At 40.2% G+C, this 24110-nt stretch overlaps 1 protein-coding gene across 17 annotated transcripts in view; it reads left to right on the forward strand.

The window, feature by feature from the left end:
* Positions 1–24110, forward strand: part of LOC103035149 (tripartite motif-containing protein 16-like) — a 204234-nt gene that overhangs the window by 87268 nt on the left and 92856 nt on the right. For 4 of the 17 annotated variants that reach the window (XM_049479295.1, XM_049479204.1, XM_049479235.1 and 1 more), the window contains exon 5: positions 1095–1154. The exons of 4 other annotated variants lie outside the window; for them this stretch is intronic. In XM_049479295.1, the coding sequence (XP_049335252.1) occupies positions 1095–1154 (60 nt within the window). Of the gene's footprint in view, positions 1–1094; positions 1155–1296; positions 1476–4725; positions 4930–17837; positions 18462–19135; positions 19208–19437; positions 19672–19845; positions 20006–21563; positions 21621–22146; positions 23372–24110 lie in introns of those variants that run through there. 9 more of the 17 variants (XM_049479245.1, XM_049479231.1, XM_049479241.1 and 6 more) reach the window with 7 other exon arrangements.

Here is a 24110-nt window from a genome sequence, read left to right on the forward strand (position 1 = left end):
GAGATGTTTTGTTTATTAGAAAAAGCACAACTTCTGTCTGAGTCTCTTGAGAAACATTAAACTGTGTTACAGATTTTATAACCATAAAACTCTAGTGATAAAAGTAGATTAAAGTTTACTGAGCATTATTATGTTATAGTGCACTAAAGTGAACTTGTAGCCACATTAATAATCAGTATATTTAAAAAGTGCTAAAAATGGAACATTTGTTTGTACTTATTATACTTTAATAGTACAAAAGTCCTACTTTAATTGTGCTAATTGTACTTTACTGTACTAAAATGGAACTATTTCAAAAATATTTAAGTAACATTTAAATATACTACTTCATGTATTTAACTCTATATTTTAAATATGCTTACAGTAAAATTATAATACATTTAATAAGTATTGCAACTGTATCACTATTATACACCAGGTATATTAGAAATATGCTAAGAATTGATGTTAAATATATTTTCATTAGACTAGAAATAGCTTCTTGTTTCTGTCTTTAGTAAGTAGCACATATCTAGTATACTTCCTTGGGTATAAAAATATATTTTAATATACGGTACTGTTTTTTTTTTATGTGTTTCAAATGTACTTAAAATGTAAAAAATTTAGTAATTTATTTTACATTCTAAAAATATTGCTTTGCTAAAATGTACAAAAGTACATTTGTAAATAAGTATTTTAGAAGTATATTGAACTACATTAAACTAAAAGTGTACTTCATAGTAGTCTATTTTTTAAAATTCACTATATTGTACTTTTTGTATGATCAAAGTTTACTTTCAAACATTTTATAAAAGCATAATATTAATGTAATTTTTATAAATTTTAGGTAAGAACATGAATATGTTAGTATATTTACAGCATACTTAAACGTTTCTCAATATGTTATAACTACAACTAAGTATATTTATTTTCACCATGTAATACAAACAAATTAAACAAATTCAGAATAAAAAAGTGCAATATTTTTTTTACGTACAGCATTTTAAATATTTTTATAACCTGAAAGATGATCATATTTCTGTAACTGTTTCTTTCTGAACAAAGAGTTTTCTTCATTCATTCTGTTGGATCATTTGATTTCTGTGTTTCTACAGTTTCAGCAGTTCAGATGATTTTACCCTCAGAACCAAAGACCAGAGCAGACTTTCTACAGTGTAAGTAGAAATAAACACCTCAGTGATCTTTAAACACTGAATAAATGTACAAAAAAGAACATTTTATAACTTTATTATCAATGTTTATTATGTGAAGAAGAAGTAAATAAAAAACTTTTTTTTTTTGTCTTTTATCCTTCAGATTTCTGTCGACTGACTCTGGATCCAAACACAGTAAATCAGAACCTCAGTCTGTCTGAGAACAACAGAGTGGTGAAGTTCAGTGATAAAGTTCAGAGTTACTCTGATCATCCAGAGAGATTTGATTACTTTGAGCAGGTGTTGAGTAAGGAGAGTGTGAGTGGACGCTGTTACTGGGAGGTTGAGTGGAGCAGTACTGGGGGATTTGTGTTCATATCAGTATCATATAAAGGGATCAGCAGGAAAGGACGGGGTTATGAATGCTGGTTTGGAGGCAATGATCAGTCCTGGAGTCTGCAGACTTCTTCTCCTCTCTCTTTCTGGTACAACAACACTGAGACTAAGCTCTCAGCTCCTCCATCTTCCAGAATAGGAGTGTATGTGGATCACAGTGCAGGAACTCTGTCCTTCTACAGCGTCTCTGATACAATGACCCTCCTACACACAGTCCACACCACATTCACTCAGCCCCTCTACGCTGGAGTCAGATTTTATTGTTCTGGATCTGTGAGGTTTTGTGATCCACAATAAAGTGAAAGTAGTTCAGATGATACAGAAAAGAATTGTGTTAAGAATAGAAATGTGTGTTTATTCTGGGACACTGTAGGGGGTGAGGGGTTGTTTTGGGGGGGGGTGTTAGAATGGGTTTATATGGAGGAGTTAGAGGTTATAGGTGTTATTTTGGTGGACTGGTGATTTTTGACTGTTGATGATTTTTAGTTGATTATTTTGTTGATCTGTAACTGAACACTTTCATTTGTGTGGTTTAGTTTCAGGTCAGGATCAGATCTGAGACTGGGTTTATGATCAGAGTCGGGTAATGAGGGTAATGAGACTGCAGATTAGATTTAGATCTGGATTTGAGTTGATTTCAGATTTGATTCAGTTAAACTGTGTTAATGATTATCTCTGCACTTGATTTATGTGCTGGGTGGTGGGGGTTCCTTACCTGTGAGATACACTGTGATCTGATTTGTGTGTGTGTGTTTACACATTGTCTTTTAACATTTTTTTTATTCTTTATTGACTGTCTTTAAAATAAAATTTATACTTTATTTGATATTAATAAAAATGCTTAAAAAATAAGTTTGTTTTTATGTTTTTGTTTTTCTTAAATTCTAGTGATTCACATTATTAATGTTCACGTCTCTCCCTTCAGTCAGAAACTCCTATTTATCATCTGATCTGTTTTAATCATGTTAATAAATCTGATTTCTAGAAATATATATAAAAATACATTTTTTTTTTAAATCACCATGACATAAACTACATCCAACGACCATAAAGAAAATGGATATAATTTATGTTATGGAAATTTTTTCTAAAAATATATATTTTTACAAATAAAATGTACAGCTTGTGTTGTGTGGTCATGTGACCCTGTGAAGGTCTTTAGTTCAGTTATAAGCATTAATGTATGTAGTTCAATAGTTTTATAATTGAATCCCTGGTTTAACACCAGATAAACAGAAATGGACATTTTTAAATACCCTTCACACAACAATCCAACTATCTATGTAGATGCTACTTTTATTATATTATATTTTAACAATGTCCTGGAATTAATACTACAAAACATCAAAATGTACAAAAGTTTAATTTCTGCACCTCAACACTACAGCTACTGTTCATCTCAGAAATAACTCAAAATCACATTTCTAATTTATCAAATACATCCATAAAATAAAATCATCAACCACATAAAACAGCAGCAGCATAAATCAGAACAAACAGAATAGCAGAGATGATCATGACCAGTTATTAAAATTTAATAGTTCTAAGACTTGCTATTTTAACATTTACATGTGCTTTTAGCTATTATTTTTTATTCACAAGCTGGTCAAAGCGTCTGCAGCTGCAGCAGAAAGAACTGAGAAACAGGTGAGATCTACAGTCCTTCAGACTCTATTCATACTGATTATGTTTCTGTATATGGATGTGTTTAATTTTAAAAGTTATTTTAAATGTTTGATTCAGGAAGGTTACAAAAAAGTTTAATTTTTAATGTCTGTCAGTAATACACCAGTTAAATCAGTAACATTAAAAAAGAGATAGTAGCTGAGAATGTACAACATTTGAAAAAAATCATATTTGTTCACAGAGTCAGCTAAAGGAGACACAAACAAAATCCCAACAGAGAATCCACAAGAAAGAAATGTAGCTGCAAGAACTGAAACAGGCTGTAAACACTCTTAAGGTGAGTTTTCTTTCAGTAAACATAAGATGGCCGTTATAGCCACTTACTGTAAAACATCAAATCTATAAACCAATTAGAGGCGGTACTGTGGGGAGCGGAACTGGTCGCTGATTGGTCTAAAATATTTAGAGGCAGGACTGGCTGACTAGAACAGTTAGTTACACAGCTAGTTTAACACTGGCTGAATGAGCTGGAAACTGTTTCCTCCTTCTCACTCTGTGCTGGGTGCCCCTGATCACCTTAATGAAGAAACTGCAGCGGCTTGTGAGTCTTCACTTTCAAATAAACATCTTGCAAACGAACATCTCTCTCCTTCTCAGCTATTTTATGCACTAAAATAATCCCACTTGAAACTCAAGGCAGAGATAAAACACAAGGCTGTGATTGCTGGGCGCCGAGTGGTCCAGCGGTCTAAAGCGCTGCCACTATGAGCGGGAGGTCGCAGGTTCGAACCCCGCTCATGCAGCTTTGCCATCAAGCTGCCGGCATCAGAGGGAGCAAAATTGGCCCTGCTCCCTCTTGGTGGGTAGATGGCGCTCTCTCCCCACATCACTCCTATGGTGATGTCTGCAGCACATGTATGCACTCTGTGAGCTGTCAGCAGCAGCTCGAAAAGAAGCGGTGGCTGGCTTCACATGTATCGGAGGAAGCATGTGTTAATCTTCACCCTCCTGGTGTGTTGGGGCATCAATAGTGATAGGGGGAGTCCTAATCAGTGGGTTGGGTAATTGGCCGTGTAAATTGGGGAGAAAATGGGAAAAATTAGAAATAAAATTATAAAAAAAAAAAGGCTGTGATTGCTTTCACGTTGCTCACTCATAGTGCTCTCTCATTCAGCTCACTCCTGTTTCTCCCCTTCTCTGTCCATCACACAGTCTAGAACATCCACAAAAAAAACAGGGTTCCTCAGCAATAGCAGTCCAGTTGCTCACTCAAGCTGATGACAAGTCTACACATATTTAAACACACTTTCAGTGGAAATTCAAAGTCCAAGAAAAAAGCAGCTTAAGTGAACTTAAGTTTGTGTACTGGTGTTTAATAATAAATTATTAATAAACATAATACATTTCCTCTTACATTAAAATTCCTCATTGAAATAAATAAAACTGATTAGTTCAACCTTTTCATGCTCTCCCCAAAATGTAACCCTGTATTTAACCCCAGAACAAATGTCTCTTGTTCTGTGTGAGATTTAACTGGACCTCCATCTGGTTTGTGCGTTTCTTGTAACAGCTCTCTGCACAGTCAGCAGTGACTTTTTCCATTGAGAAAAAGCGCTCTGAGGTAACAGAGCTGATCAGAGATCAGGAGAAGACTGAACTGAGTGCAGCTGAAGAACTCCTGGAGCAGCTGGAGCAGGAGATCACTGATCTAAAGAGGCGAAACACTGAGCTGGAGCAGCTTTCACACACAGAGGATCACATCCACTTCCTCCAGGTAACAAACTCTGATCTTGATCCTGATCAATGTTGAGGAAGTACCAAAAATAAATTCAGGACTCAATTGTTTATTTATTAAAGTGGATTTACTCTTTTACATTCATTACTATATCTATTTCTCTAGAGTTTCAAATCTCTATGTGTCTTTTCTGGATCTGATCAGTCACCCAACATCAGTGTCCGTCAGCATCTCTCATTTGATGCAGTGATCAGATCTGGATCTGATCTGAAACAGCAACTAGAGGAACTGTGTGAAGAGAAGATCAGCAGAATGTCTCCTCATGGTAAGATGAACGCTATGCAGCGGAGCGTGTTCATATTTGTGTGTGTCCATTTCACTGGTTAGCTGCACAGTTTAAACTGTAAAGGTGTGAAAGTTTGGGCGGCTTAGCAGACCAATAAAAGTGGCTGCTGTCTTTGTGGCTTTGTGCAATGTGTAGTTACATTTCTGGGGAGATGCTCGTAGGGCTCCAACTGGAAAGTTTGTACTAGTACATTAGTGTGCTGTATTGTCATTGTGTGATTGCAGAATTCCGGTGAGAAGTTTCCTGCATAAATTAGGGGGGGCAAGCATGTTGTGGTAGAGACACTGGTCACCTTTGCCCGCAAACCGCCCCCTCCCTGTCCCCTTAGATCCGGCACTGTCTTTGTGATCTAGCTGGTCATACTGTATTGTGTCTACACAGCTGCAGCAATTCAGATTTTACTACCAGAACCGAAAACCAGAGAAGACTTTCTGCAACTTTCTGGTGAAACAAACACACACACACTTTTGGATTTAATAACTTATAAACACTCACTTATTTACTGTAAGAACACTCTGTTAGTAGAATAAACTGAATTCTGATTTTTTTTAAAGATTTCTGTTGGCTGACTCTGGATCCAAACACCATAAGTCCTCAGCTCAGTCTGTCTGGGAAGAACAGAGTGGTGAGATGCAGTCGGAATGTTCAGAAGTATCCTGATCATCCAGAGAGATTTGATTACTGGGTTCAGGTGTTGAGTTAGGAGAGTGTGAGCGGACGCTGTTACTGGGAGGTTGAGTGGAGCAGTAAAGGATATGTGTACATATCAGTGTCATATAAAATGATCAGCAGGAAAAGACTGGGTAATGAATGCTGGTTTGGACACAATGATCAGTCCTGGAGTCTGCAGACTTCTTCTCCTCTCTCTTTCTGGCACAACAACACTGAGAATAAGCTCTCAGCTCCTCCATCCTCCAGAATAGATGACTCCAGATACAATGACCCTCCTACACACAGTCCACACCACATTCACTCAGCCGCTCTACACTGGGTTTGACTTTTATTTTTATGATTACTGTAACATTATACAATTCCAAGTGATCATTTGTAAAATATATATTGATGGAGAAGATCAGATTGACTGTTCTAATATCTCAGTGTCACAAAATCTCATGTGTTACAACCTGTGCGTGTGTAAACAAATTTAATTGGTAGAAAATGTTTTATTTTTGATTCATTGTAAATAAATCTGAACATGTAAATCAAGCAGTTGTTTTGCTTTTTGATCTGAATACTTTACTTTACGTGTGTTTCACTGTAGCACAAATAATCTAACTTAAAGAGGATTCAGGTGGTATTTCCTGGTGGAAAAGTGGATTTAGCTGTTTAAAAGCACTGTTAGAACAGGGAAAAAACGAATCGCTGCATAACTGTTTTACATGTACATTTATTTGTTTTTCGCACATCAGGACATTTGTGAATTGAAATGCTTGTAATGAGACAGAAGTAATCTACAGTAGAGTACTAATAACTATATATGCCACTAAATATACCAAATAAACATAATGTCACGTCTGGTGCTGTTAGCTCCTCTGTCCCTTCCACACCAAGCTCTAACGGAGGTTCTCAGGTTAACAACTACACTACCCAGAATGCACCACCCGCTGACATCACGCACTCACCTGATCACGTGACACCTCACCTGCTTCCTCCAGGAAGTCCCGAATACTGATTACTGGCACTATAAAGGTGCACGCCAAACAGACTACCACGCCGCTTATTGTAGGTTATCCTCGTACAAAGCGTTACTTATCTCTTGTCTCAGTTTATTTTGTGTATGACCTTGCTTTTGTTTCCTCGACGCCGATTTCTGCCTCTGCCTCTGATATTGGATTGTTTGTGTATGACCTGGACTGTGCTTTCACCACCGCCTCTTGGATTATCTCTGATACTGGATTGCTTGTGTATGAACTCTGGACTGTCTCTCGTTTATGGTATGGTTTTGTCTTCATTGCTCTGTCTACTGGTGATCACCCTTGTTTCTGTATCGACCCTGATTACATCTGTTTATTCTTATAATAAACATACATTGTTTATATCAGTATCTGCGCTTGTCTGCTATTCTGTTCTGACCATGACAGAATACGCGGCCGAACTAAATCAGATAGCGGATACTGAGGCTATTAAATCTGGTCTAGCCAACCAAGGGAGGCTACTCGGTCAGCACCAGCAAACGCTCGCTGGTGTGACCCAAGCTGTTTCTGAGCTAGCCCGCCAGCAAACCACGCAGCAGCAACAACTAGCTGAGTTGCTAGCTCACCTCAGAGGCGTAACTGAGACTAGCCCTTTAGCTGCCCCCAGTATGCCCAACGCTAACTCTTCTGTGCCTGGATTTTCTGTCTCTAAATCGGAGTTGTTTGATGGGGATCCGGAAAAATGCAGCGGTTTTCTTTTACAATGCTCCGTGTTTTTCAGTAATTCACCGCCTACAACCGATAAAGCTAAGATCGGTTTCATTATCTCTCGGCTTTCTGGTAAGGCACTCGAGTGGGCTACAGCTATTTGGGAAGACCTTTCTGGGGCTAGTTACACTGACTTTTTGGCTACTTTCCGCGCAGTTTTTGATCATTCGCGGTATGGACAGTCTAATGGAGAACTTTTGCTGGCTCTTTAGCAAGGTCAGAGGCCGGTGGCTTCCTACGCTTTGGAGTTTCGCACTCTCGCAGCTGGTAGTGGGTGGAATAACGCTGCTTTGATCAACGTGTTTAGATGCGGACTTAATCCAGATGTACAGAGGGAATTAGCCTGCAGAGATGATTCTCTGACCCTGGATCAGCTCATTTCGCTGTCGATCCGGTTGGATCAACTTCTCTCGCGCCGACCCAAGACCAGTCCTCGCACTCAAAACCCTCCTGTATCTCTGCCCCGCGCTCTGCCCCGCGCTCCCACACCAGCCCATGGACATCCAGAAAACCCGGCTAACTCCAGAGGAGCGACAGCGTCGAATCCGGCTTCGCCTATGCCTTTATTGTGGGGAGGCCGGGCATTTCAAGGCTGAGTGTGGTCTCCTGACCCGACCCGTGAATGCTCCAGCCCTGGGACAGCGCGTGGAGTGCTCTCCACGCGCTAACGTGGTACGTAAGCATGACACAATCCTTCGTTCTAAATGTTTTACTCTACCAGTGAATATAGTTTTGCCTGATGGTTTGCTCTCTGTCTCAGCGCTTGTAGATTCCGGGTCGGAAGGGAACTTCATCAGTCTGGACCTGGTTAAGGAGCATAAAGTGCCCACCCGTGAACTTCTACGCCCCCTGTCCATCCATGCTGTTGACGGGAAGACGGTTCGCTCCAAACCGGTCACGCTACAGACATTACCCATCACCCTGCAAGCCAGCGCTCTTCATTTCGAGGAACTGCCACTTTTCGTACTTCCCTGCACGGAACATCCAGTTATCCTGGGGATGCCATGGCTGAAAACTCACGATCCCACTGTCTCCTGGCGCGATGGGGATATCACGGTTTGGTCTGCTCACTGTCATGAACACTGTTTAGCTTTGGATAGTTTAGTTATTCATTCTACTTCTGTTGAAAGCCCTGAGGTTTCTGATCCCGTTGATATACCCGCTGAATATTCAGATTTTTTAGAAGTGTTTAGCAAAGAGAATGCTACTAAATTGCCCCCGCATCGTTCTTATGACTGTGCCATCGACCTAGTGGAGGGTGCCACCCTACCCAAAGCTAGAGTCTACCCCCTTAATTTAGATGAGGAGAAAGCTATGAATGATTACGTTACCGAAGCGTTAGCTCAAGGTTTCATTCGGCCGTCAAAGTCCCCTGTCGGTTCTGGGTTCTTTTTTGTGAAAAAAAAAGGACGGGGGACTGAGACCCTGTATAGATTATAGAGGTTTAAATGCTATTACAAAGAAATTTGCCTACCCATTGCCTCTCATCCCTAGTGCTCTCGAGCAACTACGCAGGGCCTCTTACTTCACCAAACTCGATCTCCGCAGTGCATATAATCTGATCCGCATTAGGGAGGGGGACGAGTGGAAAACAGCGTTTACCACTACTAATGGCCACTACGAGTATCAGGTTATGAGCTATGGTCTCGCTAACGCCCCCGCCGTTTTTCAGTCATTTATGAATGACGTATTCAGGGACATGATTGGGAAATACGTAACACTTTTTATAGATGACATTTTGATCTATTCCCCCGATCTTGAATCACACGTTAAGCACGTTCGTTCAGTTCTCCAAAAGCTGTTGGAGAACAACCTGTATGCTAAAGCCGAGAAATGCGCGTTCCACCTTCAGAGAGTCGCATTTCTCGGCTATGTCATCAGCTCCCAGGGAGTTCTTATGGATGACTCGAAGGTAGATGCCGTTACTAGTTGGCCTGTTCCCCAATCTATCAAAGACCTCCAACGTTTTTTAGGATTCGCAAATTTTTACAGGCGCTTCATACGCAATTTCAGCACCATAGCTGCCCCCCTTACAGCGTTGACTAAGAATGCTACCAAAATTCTTAAGTGGTCCCCGGAAGCTGACAAAGCTTTCCAAGACTTAAAAGCCGCCTTTGTTTCTGCCCCCATCCTCAAACATCCTAATCCTGACCTACCCTTTGTTGTGGAAGTCGATGCTTCCAATACTGGCATTGGTGCAGTACTCTCCCAACGCAGCGGTTCACCGCCCAAATTACATCCAGTAGCTTTCTTCTCAAAGAGAATGTCACCAGCGGAGCGTAATTATGGGATAGGGGATAGGGAGTTGCTGGCTGTAAAACTAGCTCTAGAAGAGTGGCGTCACTGGCTGGAAGGTGCTGCACATCCATTCACCGTTCTAACTGATCACAAGAATCTAGAGTATCTCCGTACAGCTAAACGCCTAAACCCCCGTCAAGCTCGTTGGTCATTGTTTTTCTCCCGTTTTAATTTTTCTATTTCATTTCGTGCAGGTAACCGTAATACTAAGGCTGATGCCTTATCCCGTGTTTTTAGTTCCCCAGACGACACATGCCACGCTTCCGAACCCGAACACATTCTGCCACCCACTGTTAAAGTAGCAGCTATTAGATGGGAACTAGATGATCTCATTCAGAAGAGTCAAGTTAACACACGAATTCCGGAGGGTTGCCCTCCTCACAAGATTTATGTACCTGAACAGTTTCGCGATCAGCTCATTGGCTGGGCACATGCTGCCCTTACTTCCGGTCATCCAGGTGTTACACGCACGCTACAATTAATCTCAGCTCGGTACTGGTGGGAAACCATGCGAGCTGACGTTCAAACCTTTGTAGTGTCATGTTCAATCTGTGCGCAATGCAAAACACCCAAAACCCTTCCAGCCGGTAAGCTATGTCTTCTGCCTGTTCCCGAACGACCATGGTCACATATTGCTGTAGACTTTGTTACAGATTTACCTGAATCTGAGGGCTACACTACTATCCTTACGGTTGTAGACAGATTTTCGAGGGGAGTTAAATTTATCCCTTTTCCTGCTCTTCCTACTGCTCTTCAGACCGCCCAAGCTATATACACACACATTTTCAGACATTATGGGGTCCCGGAGGACATTTTGTCAGATAGAGGTCCTCAATTTACTTCTCGAGTATGGAAATCGTTTTTTGAACATTTGGGTGTACACGTGAGTCTCACTTCTGGGTTTCACCCCACTAGTAATGGTCAATGTGAGAGAGTTAATCAAGAGTTGGGAAAGTTTTTAAGATTGTACTGTTTCAAGCATGCTTCTGAGTGGTCACAGTATTTAATTTGGGCTGAAATAGCTCAGAATTCCCTGATTAACTCCACGTCTGGTCTCACTCCTTTCCAGTGCATTCTGGGTTACCAGCCTCCGTTAGCTCCGTGGACAGCGTCGTCCACTGAGATCCCCGCTGTCGACGACTGGATGAAGCGGAGTGAGCAGGTGTGGGAGGAGACGCATCAGCAAATCTCGGAGGTTTTACGGAAGTATAAGGAGCAGTCCGACAGACACCGTGGTACCACCCCCCAATACCAACCCGGAGACAGGGTGTGGTTGTCGACCCGGGACTTGAGGTTTGAGGGGGCCTGTAGGAAACTGCTGCCTAAGTATATTGGCCCATTTAAGGTGTTGTCTCAGGTTAACGAGGTGACTTATAAGATTGAGTTGCCTGCTCAGTACAGGGTGCATAACTCGTTCCATGTTTCTCTGCTCAAGCCTCTTGTCCCAGGTCCACTTGCTGAGGGTGTTCCAGATGACGTGCCGCCCGCGGCAGTGGAGGGGGAGGATTCGTCTACCTATGCGGTTCGAGAGGTGTTGGATTCACGCAGGCGTGGCGGTGTGCTCCAGTACCTCATAGACTGGGAGGGTTACGGCCCTGAGGAGCGTTGCTGGGTTGCCGCCGGTGACGTGCTGGATCCTGCTCTACTGGCCGAGTTTCATGCCCGTCACCCTAGTAAGCCTGCTCCTAGACCCCGTGGGCGTCCCAAGCGCTCACTCTCTTCTTCGGCTCCGGTACGTAGGGGTTCCCAGTCTCGCAACCCCCGCCTGCCCGTCACCTCTGAGGCTACGCCTGGTCCTCCCGCCGGTACTCCCTGCCCGTCGGGTGGACGTCGTCATGGTCGTCCCCGTTCCGGCTCCGTTCCGACTCCCTTGGGGGGAGGTACTGTCACGTCTGGTGCTGTTAGCTCCTCTGTCCCTTCCACACCAAGCTCTAACGGAGGTTCTCAGGTTAACAACTACACTACCCAGAATGCACCACCCGCTGACATCACGCACTCACCTGATCATGTGACACCTCACCTGCTTCCTCCAGGAAGTCCCGAATACTGATTACTGGCACTATAAAGGTGCACGCCAAACAGACTACCACGCCGCGTATTGTAGGTTATCCTCGTACAAAGCGTTACTTATCTCTTGTCTCAGTTTATTTTGTGTATGACCTTGCTTTTGTTTCCTCGACGCCGATTTCTGCCTCTGCCTCTGATATTGGATTGTTTGTGTATGACCTGGACTGTGCTTTCACCACCGCCTCTTGGATTATCTCTGATACTGGATTGCTTGTGTATGAACTCTGGACTGTCTCTCGTTTATGGTATGGTTTTGTCTTCATTGCTCTGTCTACTGGTGATCACCCTTGTTTCTGTATCGACCCTGATTACATCTGTTTATTCTTATAATAAACATACATTGTTTTTATCAGTATCTGCGCTTGTCTGCTATTCTGTTCTGACCATGACACATAAAACTACAAACTAGAAACAAAATATACAGAAAAAAGGAGTATTGTGTTTGTAACTCTGTATTACATACAAATGAATTCGGCAAAAAATAATAAAACAGACACACACATAAATATGAATATACAACAGTATAGTTAGAAATTTATGGTATTAAGATTAGTCTGCATTCACTTATTCAGCTAAAATACATTCAGGTTTTCACATCACTGTAATTTTGAGCATAAGTTTCCAAAACTATTTTCTAACAATCACAGCTGATCATTTGTTGTGATGATTGTTGAACCAACTCCACCTCCTCTGTCTAAAACCCTTTTTACAGGAAATATGATGCACTACTTACGGCCTGTCTCCTTTCAGGAGACTCTTTTTTTTAAGTCTCTTCCTATGGTTCCTTAATCACTAATGATCCACAGATCTGTAATAAGAAAAGAGGTGTATAAATCTATATTCCTTTTACTGTTGTTTTTTGCTGATGCCTCCATCAGGTTCATCTTATGTTCTCCTGTCTTTCAGTTTCGGATCTTAAGTTCTCTTGGCTCCTGTCTTCTAAGCTGCATTGAGCCTGGTTTCTGATCTCACCATCTCTGGCCGTGCCTATTCCTGAGGCTTCTGCTGTCTTGACCCAACTTTTCTTCAGTTTCTCTGCTGTTGTGTCTGTATATCACTGGTTAAGCTTCCATTCCCTCTGATGTGGTGCCTGTCTTTTATTGCCTACAGCCTTCTATTCTTCGGTTATTTATTCATATCCTTTTGGGAGAAATCAGTTTTTTTTGACAACTTTTTAACCCCCCAAAATTGCTTTGTTTAGACATCTATTTCATCATTCATAAAGGCACTGGAATTAATTTAACTTAAGAATGTAAAGAAAATAGCTGATTCCTCCCAAAAGGGAGAAATTGTTGATAAATGGTTATATTTAGAATGGCTCAATCAACAAACTTACAATCCTAAATGTTAGAAATAATGGCCATATATATCCAACATTGTTTTTCATCCAGTAAATAAATGTAGACCATTAACACCAGAAACACTGCATGTCCTCACTGTACTTAACATATATTAACTTTGACACCCTGCTTTACATACATTATTCATTTATATCAGTAGCATCTAATCATGTGTTTTTAGCCTGTCAGGTTCAGCAGACATTTAACCATACACTGACATTCCATATGTCAGGTGACTTTTTCCATGTCTAAAGAAAAAGCTAAATAATGCTGAACTGACCTTGGGTATTATAAAGTAGATCCTACTCCATTTCAGACATGTCTGTTTACACACGGTAAATTCTAGCCAGATTCTGCTAGTTTTTCCACCTTTCCACCCACTGCACTGTCTGCTGTGAGGGGTAATGTCACGGATGGGTGACCCAGGCAGGGAGACGAGGAGACGGACGCAAGTGCAGGTAAGGGAAAAATAAATAATTTATTAAATAAATAACAAATAAACAAAGAAACAAGAAAACGCATAACAAAGATAATAAACCAATGACCAAAATAAACAGTGAAACAAAATAACATAAACCTAAACAAACAAGATACACTAGAAATAAACTAACAGGGCTAGGGAAATATATGTATGGGAATAAACTAATAAACACAAAGCAGGGGTATCTACAAGGAGCCAAGGAAGACGGAAATAAACAAGAAACTAGAAACATGAACAAGTGATAAACACAGAAACTAAGACGAGAAGAACAGAGGCTATGAAACACTGAGATAAACTATGAAGTACAGAGAGAGACGAAACAACAGGGGGAGGTGCAAAGACCGACGAAGGACAAGAGACAAAGGAAGGCTTTATAGCACACAAGGGAAGTGGAAACACCTGGGGCTAGGGGGCGGAGCTTACAAATGAGACACAGGTGGAGAACTACTGACAAGAGACACAGAGGAGCACAGGTCACGTGGGGAAAACACAGAGACACGAGACAAGACCAGGACGTGACAGGTAATGCCTTCTATGATATATTCCCAGTACACCAGACACTGTGGATGGAGAAATCACTCACAAGATAACACCTCACAATTTATACAGAGTTAGACCTTCACATGTTATCTCCTAAAATAACACTGATCAGTTAACATACTTTTGGCATTTCATAGTAATTAACTGTGCATGTCTCCTTATGCAATCTGCTATGGACACATCACCTGACTAACACAAAGCATGTACAGGCCTGATCACTGCACAGAGATCACTGCAGCCTGATTACTGCACAGAGATCACTGCAGCCTGATTACTGCACAGAGATCACTGCAGCCTGATTACTGCACAGAGATCACTGCAGCCTGATTACTGCACACAGATCACTGCAGTCTGATTACTGCACAGAGATCACTGCAGCTAGATTACTGTACATAGATTACTACAGCCATATTACTGCACAGAGATCACTGCAGCCAGATTACTGCAGATGGATCACTACAGTCAGATTACTGCACAGAGATCACTGCAGCCAGATTACTGCAGATGGATCACTACAGTCAGATTACTGCTCATAGATCACTACAGCCAGATTACTTCACATAGATCACTGCAGCCTGATTACAGCACATAGATCACTACAGTCAGATTACTGCGCATAGATTACTACAGACTGATTACTGCACATATATTATTACAGCCATATTACTGCACATAGAACACTACAGGCAGATTACTACACATAGATCATTGCAGCCTGTTTCATGCAGCTCAGAACTGCTGGGCACTGACAACCAGATAACGACAGCCAGATCTGTGGGCAAGATCACTAAAGCCCGATCACTGTGGCACAATCAGAGCTGCTTACCACTGTTATCTGCATTATCGTAGAGGATCACTGCAGATGGACCACTTCAGTGGAATCACCACACTGATATATCACTGCACATAGATGCTTGACACTGCCAGCCAGGTCACTTGAGACAAATTGCTGCAGACTTAGAACTGCAGTTGATCACTACAGAATGAGAACTACAATGGATCACTGCGGACTGAGAACTACAGTAGATCACTGCAGAATTAAAACTACAGTAGGTCACTGCAGAATAAGAACCCCAGTAGATCACTGCAGACTGAGAACTACGGTAGATCACTGCAGAGTGAGAACTACAGTAGACCACTGCAGACTTTAAACAACAGTAGATCACTGCAGAGGAAGAACTGCACAAGATCACTGCAGACTAAGAGCTACAGTAGATCACTACAGACAGAGAACTACAGTGGACTACTGCAGAATGAGAACTACAGGACACCACTGCAGACTGAGAACTACAGTAAATCACTACAGACTGAGAACTTCAATAGATTACTATAGACTGAGAACTACAATAGATTACTATAGACTGAGAACTACAGTAAGTCACTACAGATTGAGAACTACAGTAGATCACTACAGATTGAGAACTACAGTAGATCACTGCATACTGAGAACTACAGTAGATCACTACAGACTGAGAACTACAATAGATCACTGCAGACTGAGAACTACAGTAGATCACTACAGACTGAGAACTACAGTAGATCACTATAGATTGAGAACTACAGTAGATCACTATAGATTGAGAACTACAGTAGATCACTGCAGAATAAGAACTACAGTAGATCACTGCAGACTGAGAACTACAGTAGATCAATACAGAGAACTACAGTAGATCAGTACAGACTGAGAACTACAGTAGATCACTGCAGCATATCATTGCAGACAAATAAATCAGGGCAGCGCAACACTGTCAGCTGTATACTACATGCTGGGTACAGATGCTACAAGACGATGAAGTGGCTTATGCTAAGGGATTTAAAATTAATTTTGTTATCTCCTAATTTGTTAAAATGTGACAATATTGAACTTGTTTTCCTTGCGCACATGCTTCTGGAGTCTCCTGGTAGGACTAACAGAGTTCATGGGAAAAAATGTGACTTCTTTAATGAGGAACAAGAAAAGAAAAAAACATAAAACTGTAGAATGTCTAATATAGTAGTTGTTTCTACTTTACAAATAACTTAAAAATATGTATCCAAACACAAAAATAAAGAAGGTTTAAAAAACAGTGTTTATTTTGACAACAAATTTGGTATTTGGCATTTGGTTTTAGTCATAATTTAGTCGACTAAAACGTAAAGGGTGTAAATGTAAATGCTTTTTCATCAGTTCCCTTGAATTATGAACTATACATTTATAAAAAATAAACATTTATTTACCAGTTGTGTAATATTATTAATGTTTGAATGTGAAATATATTTTTATATGACTAAATGTATATTATTATTGTAGGTATGTGACAATAAAATAAAATTTAGCATTTAAAATTTTGTTAGAAATCAGGTCATAAAACATCTGTAAAAATAGACTAGTTTTATCTCCAGCACTAACCCAGCACACCTAATGTAGCTATTCTGTAAATGAGGTCAAAACACACACACACACACACATACCTGTAGAGATGCTCTCAGGAACTTTACACAGACTTTTGGGTTCAGAGATTCACTTATTTTATTGTTATATTTTTTTTCTATAGAGTTTCTTTCTGACCTGTTTCTGCTGTCTGCACTAGCTCTATGGTTTCCACTGTGGGACTAAACAGATGATCTGATCTCAATGAGTGAGTTCTGTATCAGAAACATTACAGAACATCAGTGGTGTCTTTTAGTCCACAGCTGAGTTAAACACACCATCATCAGCTCATGAAATAACATTAGCATTAAAACGCTGCATGGAGATCTTTGTGACTCTTGTCTGCAGAAATCTGAAAGATTAGTGGTGTTTTTACCGGAGATGGAGTCGCTCCACACGGTTTACACGTTATCTTGTTTTTCGCGACGTCAAAGGAGAAATACGTAATCTCTCCTCTTTCTCTCTGCTGCCGACACTGTCGAGTTAATTTCCAGTCGAGCCCCAAAAGTAACGATAGATCACAGGCTAGTCTGTCCTCCCGTGTTTTGTATCTAACCGCGGGTACTGAGAGACAGGTACTAATTGGTTGACTACCCCGCTTGTCCCGCCTCTCCACCTGCGCTTAAGTAGCAGTGATTGGATCTCTTCCTAACTGGTCGCTACCTTTCACAGAACTAAATCAGTTCTGATTGGATTTCGTCCCTGCAAAACATTTTCGTCTCGTTTTTATTCGTTGTCGAAAATGTCAGTTAATTTCGTTTAGTTTTTATTTTTTTTATGTTTTTATTTAGTTATCGTCTCGTTTTCGTCTTGAAAAAAAGCTTCGTTGACGAAAACTATGACGAATTTTTTTCTTCAACGAATTTAACACTGTTAAAAACTTTACTATAGTTTTAAATCCTACACCTATAAATACATTTCACAGCTGCTGCTGTACATGAATGTATTTGGCCTTTTGTACTTTTCTCTCTCTCTCTCTAAAATGCAGAATCACGAAGCCACTCCTTCTCAGTTCAGAGAAAACGAAACTCTCGGAGTGCTGTTCTCTCTCTCTCTCTCTCTCTCTCTCTCTTTCTCTCTCTCTCAGTCGGAGAGCAGGAAAATGGCAGAGGTCTCTATTTCCATAGATCGGGATCAGTTCAGCTGTTCAGTCTGTCTGGATCTACTGAAGAATCCAGTAACTATTCCCTGTGGACACAGTTTCTGTATGGTGTGTATTAATGGACACTGGGATCAGGAGGATCAGAGGGGGGTCTACAGCTGCCCCCAGTGCAGAGAGACGTTCACTCCGAGGCCTGTTCTACGCAGAAACAACATGGTGGCTGAAGTGGTGGAGAAACTGAAGAAGACAGAAGTCCGAGCTGCTTCTCGTGCTCACTGTTACGCTGGAGCTGGAGATGTGGAGTGTGATTTCTGTACTGGGAGAAAACTCAAAGCCATCAAGTCCTGTTTGGTGTGTGTAGCGTCTCTCTGTGAAACTCATCTTAAACCTCACCTGGAAATTCCAGCCTTGATGAAGCACAAGCTGGTGAAAGCGTCCACACGACTACAGGAGAAGATCTGCTCTCAGCATGATAAACTGATCGAGATCTACTGTCGCACTGATCAACAGTTAATCTGTTATTTATGTGCGATGCATGAACACAAAGGACATGATACAGTTGCAGCTACAGCAGAAGAGAAACAGGTGAGATCTACAATCCTTCAGACTCCATTTATACTGATTATGTTTAGAATTTCGCAGAAACATTGCATATAATTGTAAGTAAAGTCAACATGACAGAATTGGGCATGCCTAATAAAATATTTTAAGACTGTTTGGGATGCCACCTGTCACAAAAAAAAGGATTACATAGGTAGGGATAAAATAATTTATTTTAAGTGTGTATAGCATTTGTTTAGTTTTCTTTTATATAGACACAGTGCTGCAGTGAATTATGTTCAACAGTTTACATACCTTTCTTGAAAGTAGGCAAGTATTAAACTGCCAATGCAATACTTCCTTGGACTGGTGGCTAGCTAGCTAAAACTGTAGGATTTCTCAAGGTCAGATGGCTCATTTGTCCAAGCTAGCTTGCTGGCTAGTTGCCTGATAAATTCTACAGCTGGTTGTAAGCCAACTGGAGCATATGGGCTAATTGTTATATAAATTTATAAGCCCAGTCAACAGGGTCGCTAATGCCGCTAGCCTCACGCTCCAAGCCTGGTCGATGGGGTTGCTAATGCACTCAGCACTGCAGTGACACCGCTATGGTTTTGCATACCTTGATGTTCACTTAAAATGAAGAACTGAGACTCTTCAGCTACTGTTATTATAAACATTGTGGAGTCAAATTAACTGTATTTTTTTTTTTTTTTCAGAAAATCCAGGAGAGAATCCAGGATAAAGAGGAAACTGTGCAGGAACTCAAACAGGCGGTAAAAACTCTTAAGGTGAGTAGTGAACAGAGAGTTGATGAAGCAGCTCTACATCACCTCACTCAGGATCTTTATTCAAACAGTGGGGAGAAAAATGTTGAGACACTTTTGGTTTCTACACAGTTAGTCTCTCTAGTCTCTCAGTAAGAGAGTGAGATAGAGCTGAGTGTTAACTGGACCTCCATCTGGTGTGTGTGTGTGTGTGTGTGTGTGTATTATGGTTTTGTGTGTGTGAATTGTAACAGAGCTCTGCACAGTCAGCAGTGGAGGACAGTGAGAGGATCTTTACTGAGCTGATCCGCTCCATTGAGAAAAAGCGCTCTGAGGGAACAGAGCTGATCAGAGATCAGGAGAAGACTGAACAGAGTGCAGCTGAAGAACTCATTGAACAGCTGGAGCAGGAGATCACTGATCTAAAGAGGAGAAACACTGAGCTGGAGCAGCTTTCACACACAGAGGATCAAGTACACTTCATCCAGGTAACAAACACTGTTCTGATCTACAGAAACACCTGATCCTGATCAATGTTCTGTGTGTTCCTGTGACTCAGCAACCATTTCCATACATTCTATACATATATAAATCCAGTTCTTCAGTGTTTGTTTATTAAAGTGGATTTACTTTTTTATTCATTACTATTTCTGTCTCTCTAGAATTTCCAGTCTCTCCACGTCTCTTCTGGATCTGATCAGTCACCCAACATCAGTGTCTGTCAGCATCTCTCATTTGATGAAGTGATCAGATCTGTATCTGATCTGAAACAGCAACTAGAGGAATTGTGTGAAGAGAAGTTCAGCACAATGTCTCCACATGGTAAGAGGAGCTGTTCTGCTCTCATATATTATATTATCACAACACTACGTATTTTGGTGTTTCAAAATTATTAAAATATATTATTAATTTTAATTATTTGTCATATTTCTAAGACTATAAGACTGCTCATAGATTTTATTTTGCCGAGCGTAATCACTTTTTATTTTCACATAGTTCTCTTTCATGTATTCATCCACCATTTAATGATTAGAAAAAAAAGACATTTGAAGTTTCAAAAATACATTGATTTTCTAAACATATTTTATTTACTGTAATATATATATTGTAGTAGCTTAAGCTTTACTTCAGTTGAGTTTGGAGACAACATGATTAATATTAGGAGAAAATTTTATTAATAAATGCTGAATATGCAGCGAGTGTCTTCGGTCCCTTGACAATAAAACATTATAAAGTGTGTGACGATACTGATGTCAAAGGTGTCATCAAAAAATCTATTACAGTTATGAAATAATAAAATTATGGGAAATGGACCACACCTAACCTTAACATGTCAGCTTGTTGTACAACATCTCTGTGAAACACTTGTGAAACACTTGTGAAACCTACACATTTTTTCCAAGCTGTTACCACTGCCTGTTCTTTGTGTGAACTCTCCTGCTGCTTCTGCTTCCTCAGCCACTTTTTCTTTTCCATTAGCTTATTTTTATGAAATAGCTTTATTAGTTAATTCTCAAAATGTACATACAATATGCACAGGAACGCATTTACATTAATACCATTACATGTACAAGATTTTGTATTAACAGTAAAAAAAGATATAAAGTCCCACTTTTATGTTTTTATGTCCAGAGTTCATCTTCTGAGTTCAGTTATGATTGTCCTGGCTCTGACACCACTGTTTCATATCCTCTCTTCTGCCTTGTTGCCTATTATGCTGAAGCTGTCTTATTCTGTTAATATTTTTTTCAATCCCTTGCTGTATTTACTGAATCAAATTGCTGTATTTGAACAAGCTTTGAGCTGTTTTCTGTGGTAAACCGAAGCATCTTTTTGAAGATATTTATAAGAGCATTCTGGAATGTAAGTATAAACAGGTTCAGGGAGACAAGATGCTGACCTGCAGTCAAAATGAGCTGTGGCTTTGTTCAAAACATTTAAGTGCTGCACTATATGGCCAAAGGTATCTACTTAACTGCCTTATGTTTGGTGATGCAAGGCTTTATGGAGCTGCTCGGCCACGGAAACCCATTTCATAAAGCTCTTTATGCACTGTCTTTAAACTAACCTGAAGCCCTGGAAGTCTGTAGTGATTAACTCTCCGGTCCGTTATTTTAAGTTGACAGAGTAAATTATATTCGTTCCCAGTCCCTTTTAATTGTTTATAATACCACTGACAGTTAACTGTGGAATATTCAGTAGCGTGGAAAAGGGCTAGCACAGATGTCTATATTTACACACATATAAACCTTTAATAAAGTACTGTTCACAAACAACACACAGTCTTATTGTGTGTAAAAATGAGACTTGTTCTGTAATCTTGCTCTAGATAGTCTTGTTTTTCTAACTGTTCATTTTGTACTGTATTGTGTCTCTACAGCTGCAGCAGTTCAGATTTTACCCTCAGAACCAAAAACCAGAAAAGACTTTCTGAAATGTAGGTGAAACACACACACACACACACACACACACACACACACACACACACACACACACAATGTGCATTATTTCATTACTTTTTCATAACATTTTACTTGAGTGTCCAAATATTCCTCTCCCTTATCCTGGTCCAACAATTCCTCTCCTATATTCTGGTCCAACTACTCCTCTCCCTTATCCTGGTACAACTACTCCTCTTCCTTATCCTGGTCCAACTACTCCTCTCCCTTATTCTGGCCCAACTACTCCTTACTTTTTCCTGGCCCAACTACTCCTCTTCCTAGTTCAGGCCCAACTACTCCTCTCTTTTATCCTGGCCCAACTACTCATCTCCCTTATTCTGGCCCAACTACTCCTCTTCCTTATCCTGGCCCAACTACTCCTCTTCCTCATTCAGGCCCAACTACTCCTCTCCCTTATCCTCTGAAAAAAAACACACAAACAAAAAAACAATTTTAAATGAATTACAAATACTGTAAGAACATAATGTCAGTAATAAATTACACTCTACTATATTTTTTTAGATTACCGGCGGCTGACTCTGGATCCTAACACAGCACGTGCGCACCTCAGTCTTTTTGAGAAGAACAGAATGGTGAGACGCAATCATGATGTTCAGCAGTATCCTGATCATCCGGAGAGATTTGATTACTGGTGTCAGGTGTTGAGTAAGGAGAGTATGAGTGGACGCTGTTACTGGGAGGTTGAGTGGAGCAGTTGTCAATATGTGTACATAGCAGTGTCATATAAAGGGATCAGAAGGAAAGGAGGATGTCATGAAGGTTGGTTAGGACACAGTAATCAGTCTTGGAGTCTGGTGTGTTCTTCCTCTCTCTCTTTCTGGCACAACAACATTGAGACTAGGCTCTCAGCTCCTCCATCCGCCAGAATAGGAGTGTATGTGGATCACAGTGCAGGAACTCTGTCTTTCTACAGCGTCTCTGATACAATGACCCTCCTACACACAGTCCACACCACATTCACTCAGCCCCTCTACGCTGGATTTGACTTTCCTGATTATAATTCCACTGTAAAGTTATGTGATTTAAAATGAATGTGTAAATTGGGTAATAAAGATGATGGGGTTAACCTTGCTAATTCCTCAGTGGTAAACACTGCTTTCACACAAACACTTGTACTTATGTTTAACATATATATGTTCTTTACTTGTTTTAACCAATAATCCAAGCAAATCAATTAATAAAGGTTAAATTTGTGCTACATTTATATTTACATTAAGATCAGCATGTGTTTTTGATTTCACTGTGTATACAGTTTACATTTGTCTTTATTTGTACATGGTTTTATAAAATGAAGAGAAATTAAATCTAAAAAAACACTTGGAAATCAGTGGAAACATAAAGTAACCTTTTTTAACAAATAAATATAAATCAGATGGACACCATATTGATTCTGTTCTACTTTCAGATCTGAAAACTTTTACTCCTGAGCTGAAGTAAGAAAGAGATTTAATAATTTTCACAGAGCATAACATGTTAAAAAAACAACAACAGAATAATAAGGTTGTAAAAATGGATTAATTAACTTCAAACAGGGTTCACATGCTTATTTACGTATGTAGGGGAAACCAGTTTTTACCTTTTTAGCTGTGGTCTGGAAGAAATCCAGTTTGACATACTTAGACATGTCTGCATCAATACATTCAGGTTAAACACTTTCTTAAAATAAACCAATTAGAGATTTTTTTTTAGGTTCGAATGCTAAATAAATAAATGATCATACTTTAAATATGTCTGATGTGTCTGTTATTTCTGCCTCAGCAGCTCAGAATCTTGGTGTAGTAATTGCAAATTAATTAGAACAGCTTTTCCACATGGAACAAAAATATAAACTAAACACTTTTGGTTTTGCTCCCATTTTTCTTTACCTAAAATCAAAGATCTAAGACTTTTACAATCTCCAATATAAGCTGTCTTCAAAGGCGTATCAGAGAATTTGGCAGTACATTTAACCGACCTCTCAGCTGCAGACCACGTGTAACCACACTAGCCCAGAACCTACACATCCAACATCTTCACCTTCGTCTTCACCAAAGAATTTCTGCACAAATTGTCAGGCTCCGTCTCAGGGGGTGAGGTCGTGTGAGTGAGGGGTTTGCTGATGTCAATGTTAGATCAAGTGGGGCATGGTGGCATGACGAGATCCTGAGGCCCTTTTTTGTGCCATTCATCCATGGCCATAACCTTATATTGCAGCAGGGGGCTGGAGAACCTGCCTGTTTGGTTCTTGCTGCCCAAAATGCCTTTTTGTCCATTTTTTTGTTTAATTTGTTTTCTTGTAAGTGTGAAATTTATACTAGTTTTGGCCAGGAAATTACCAATCAGCTTGCTGGTTTTGCAGAGGAGAGTGAGTGTGAGTTGGGAAACACTCCTCACTGTGACTTTAAGCAGCGGGTGCAGCTGCTGCTGTTAAAACTAATCTGGATATACAGTGATTTTTCTAAGAGAAAGGTAACGGAGCTAACCAT

Source organism: Astyanax mexicanus, chromosome 1, assembly GCF_023375975.1.
Source record: "Astyanax mexicanus isolate ESR-SI-001 chromosome 1, AstMex3_surface, whole genome shotgun sequence".
NCBI classification, from domain to species: domain Eukaryota; kingdom Metazoa; phylum Chordata; class Actinopteri; order Characiformes; family Acestrorhamphidae; genus Astyanax; species Astyanax mexicanus.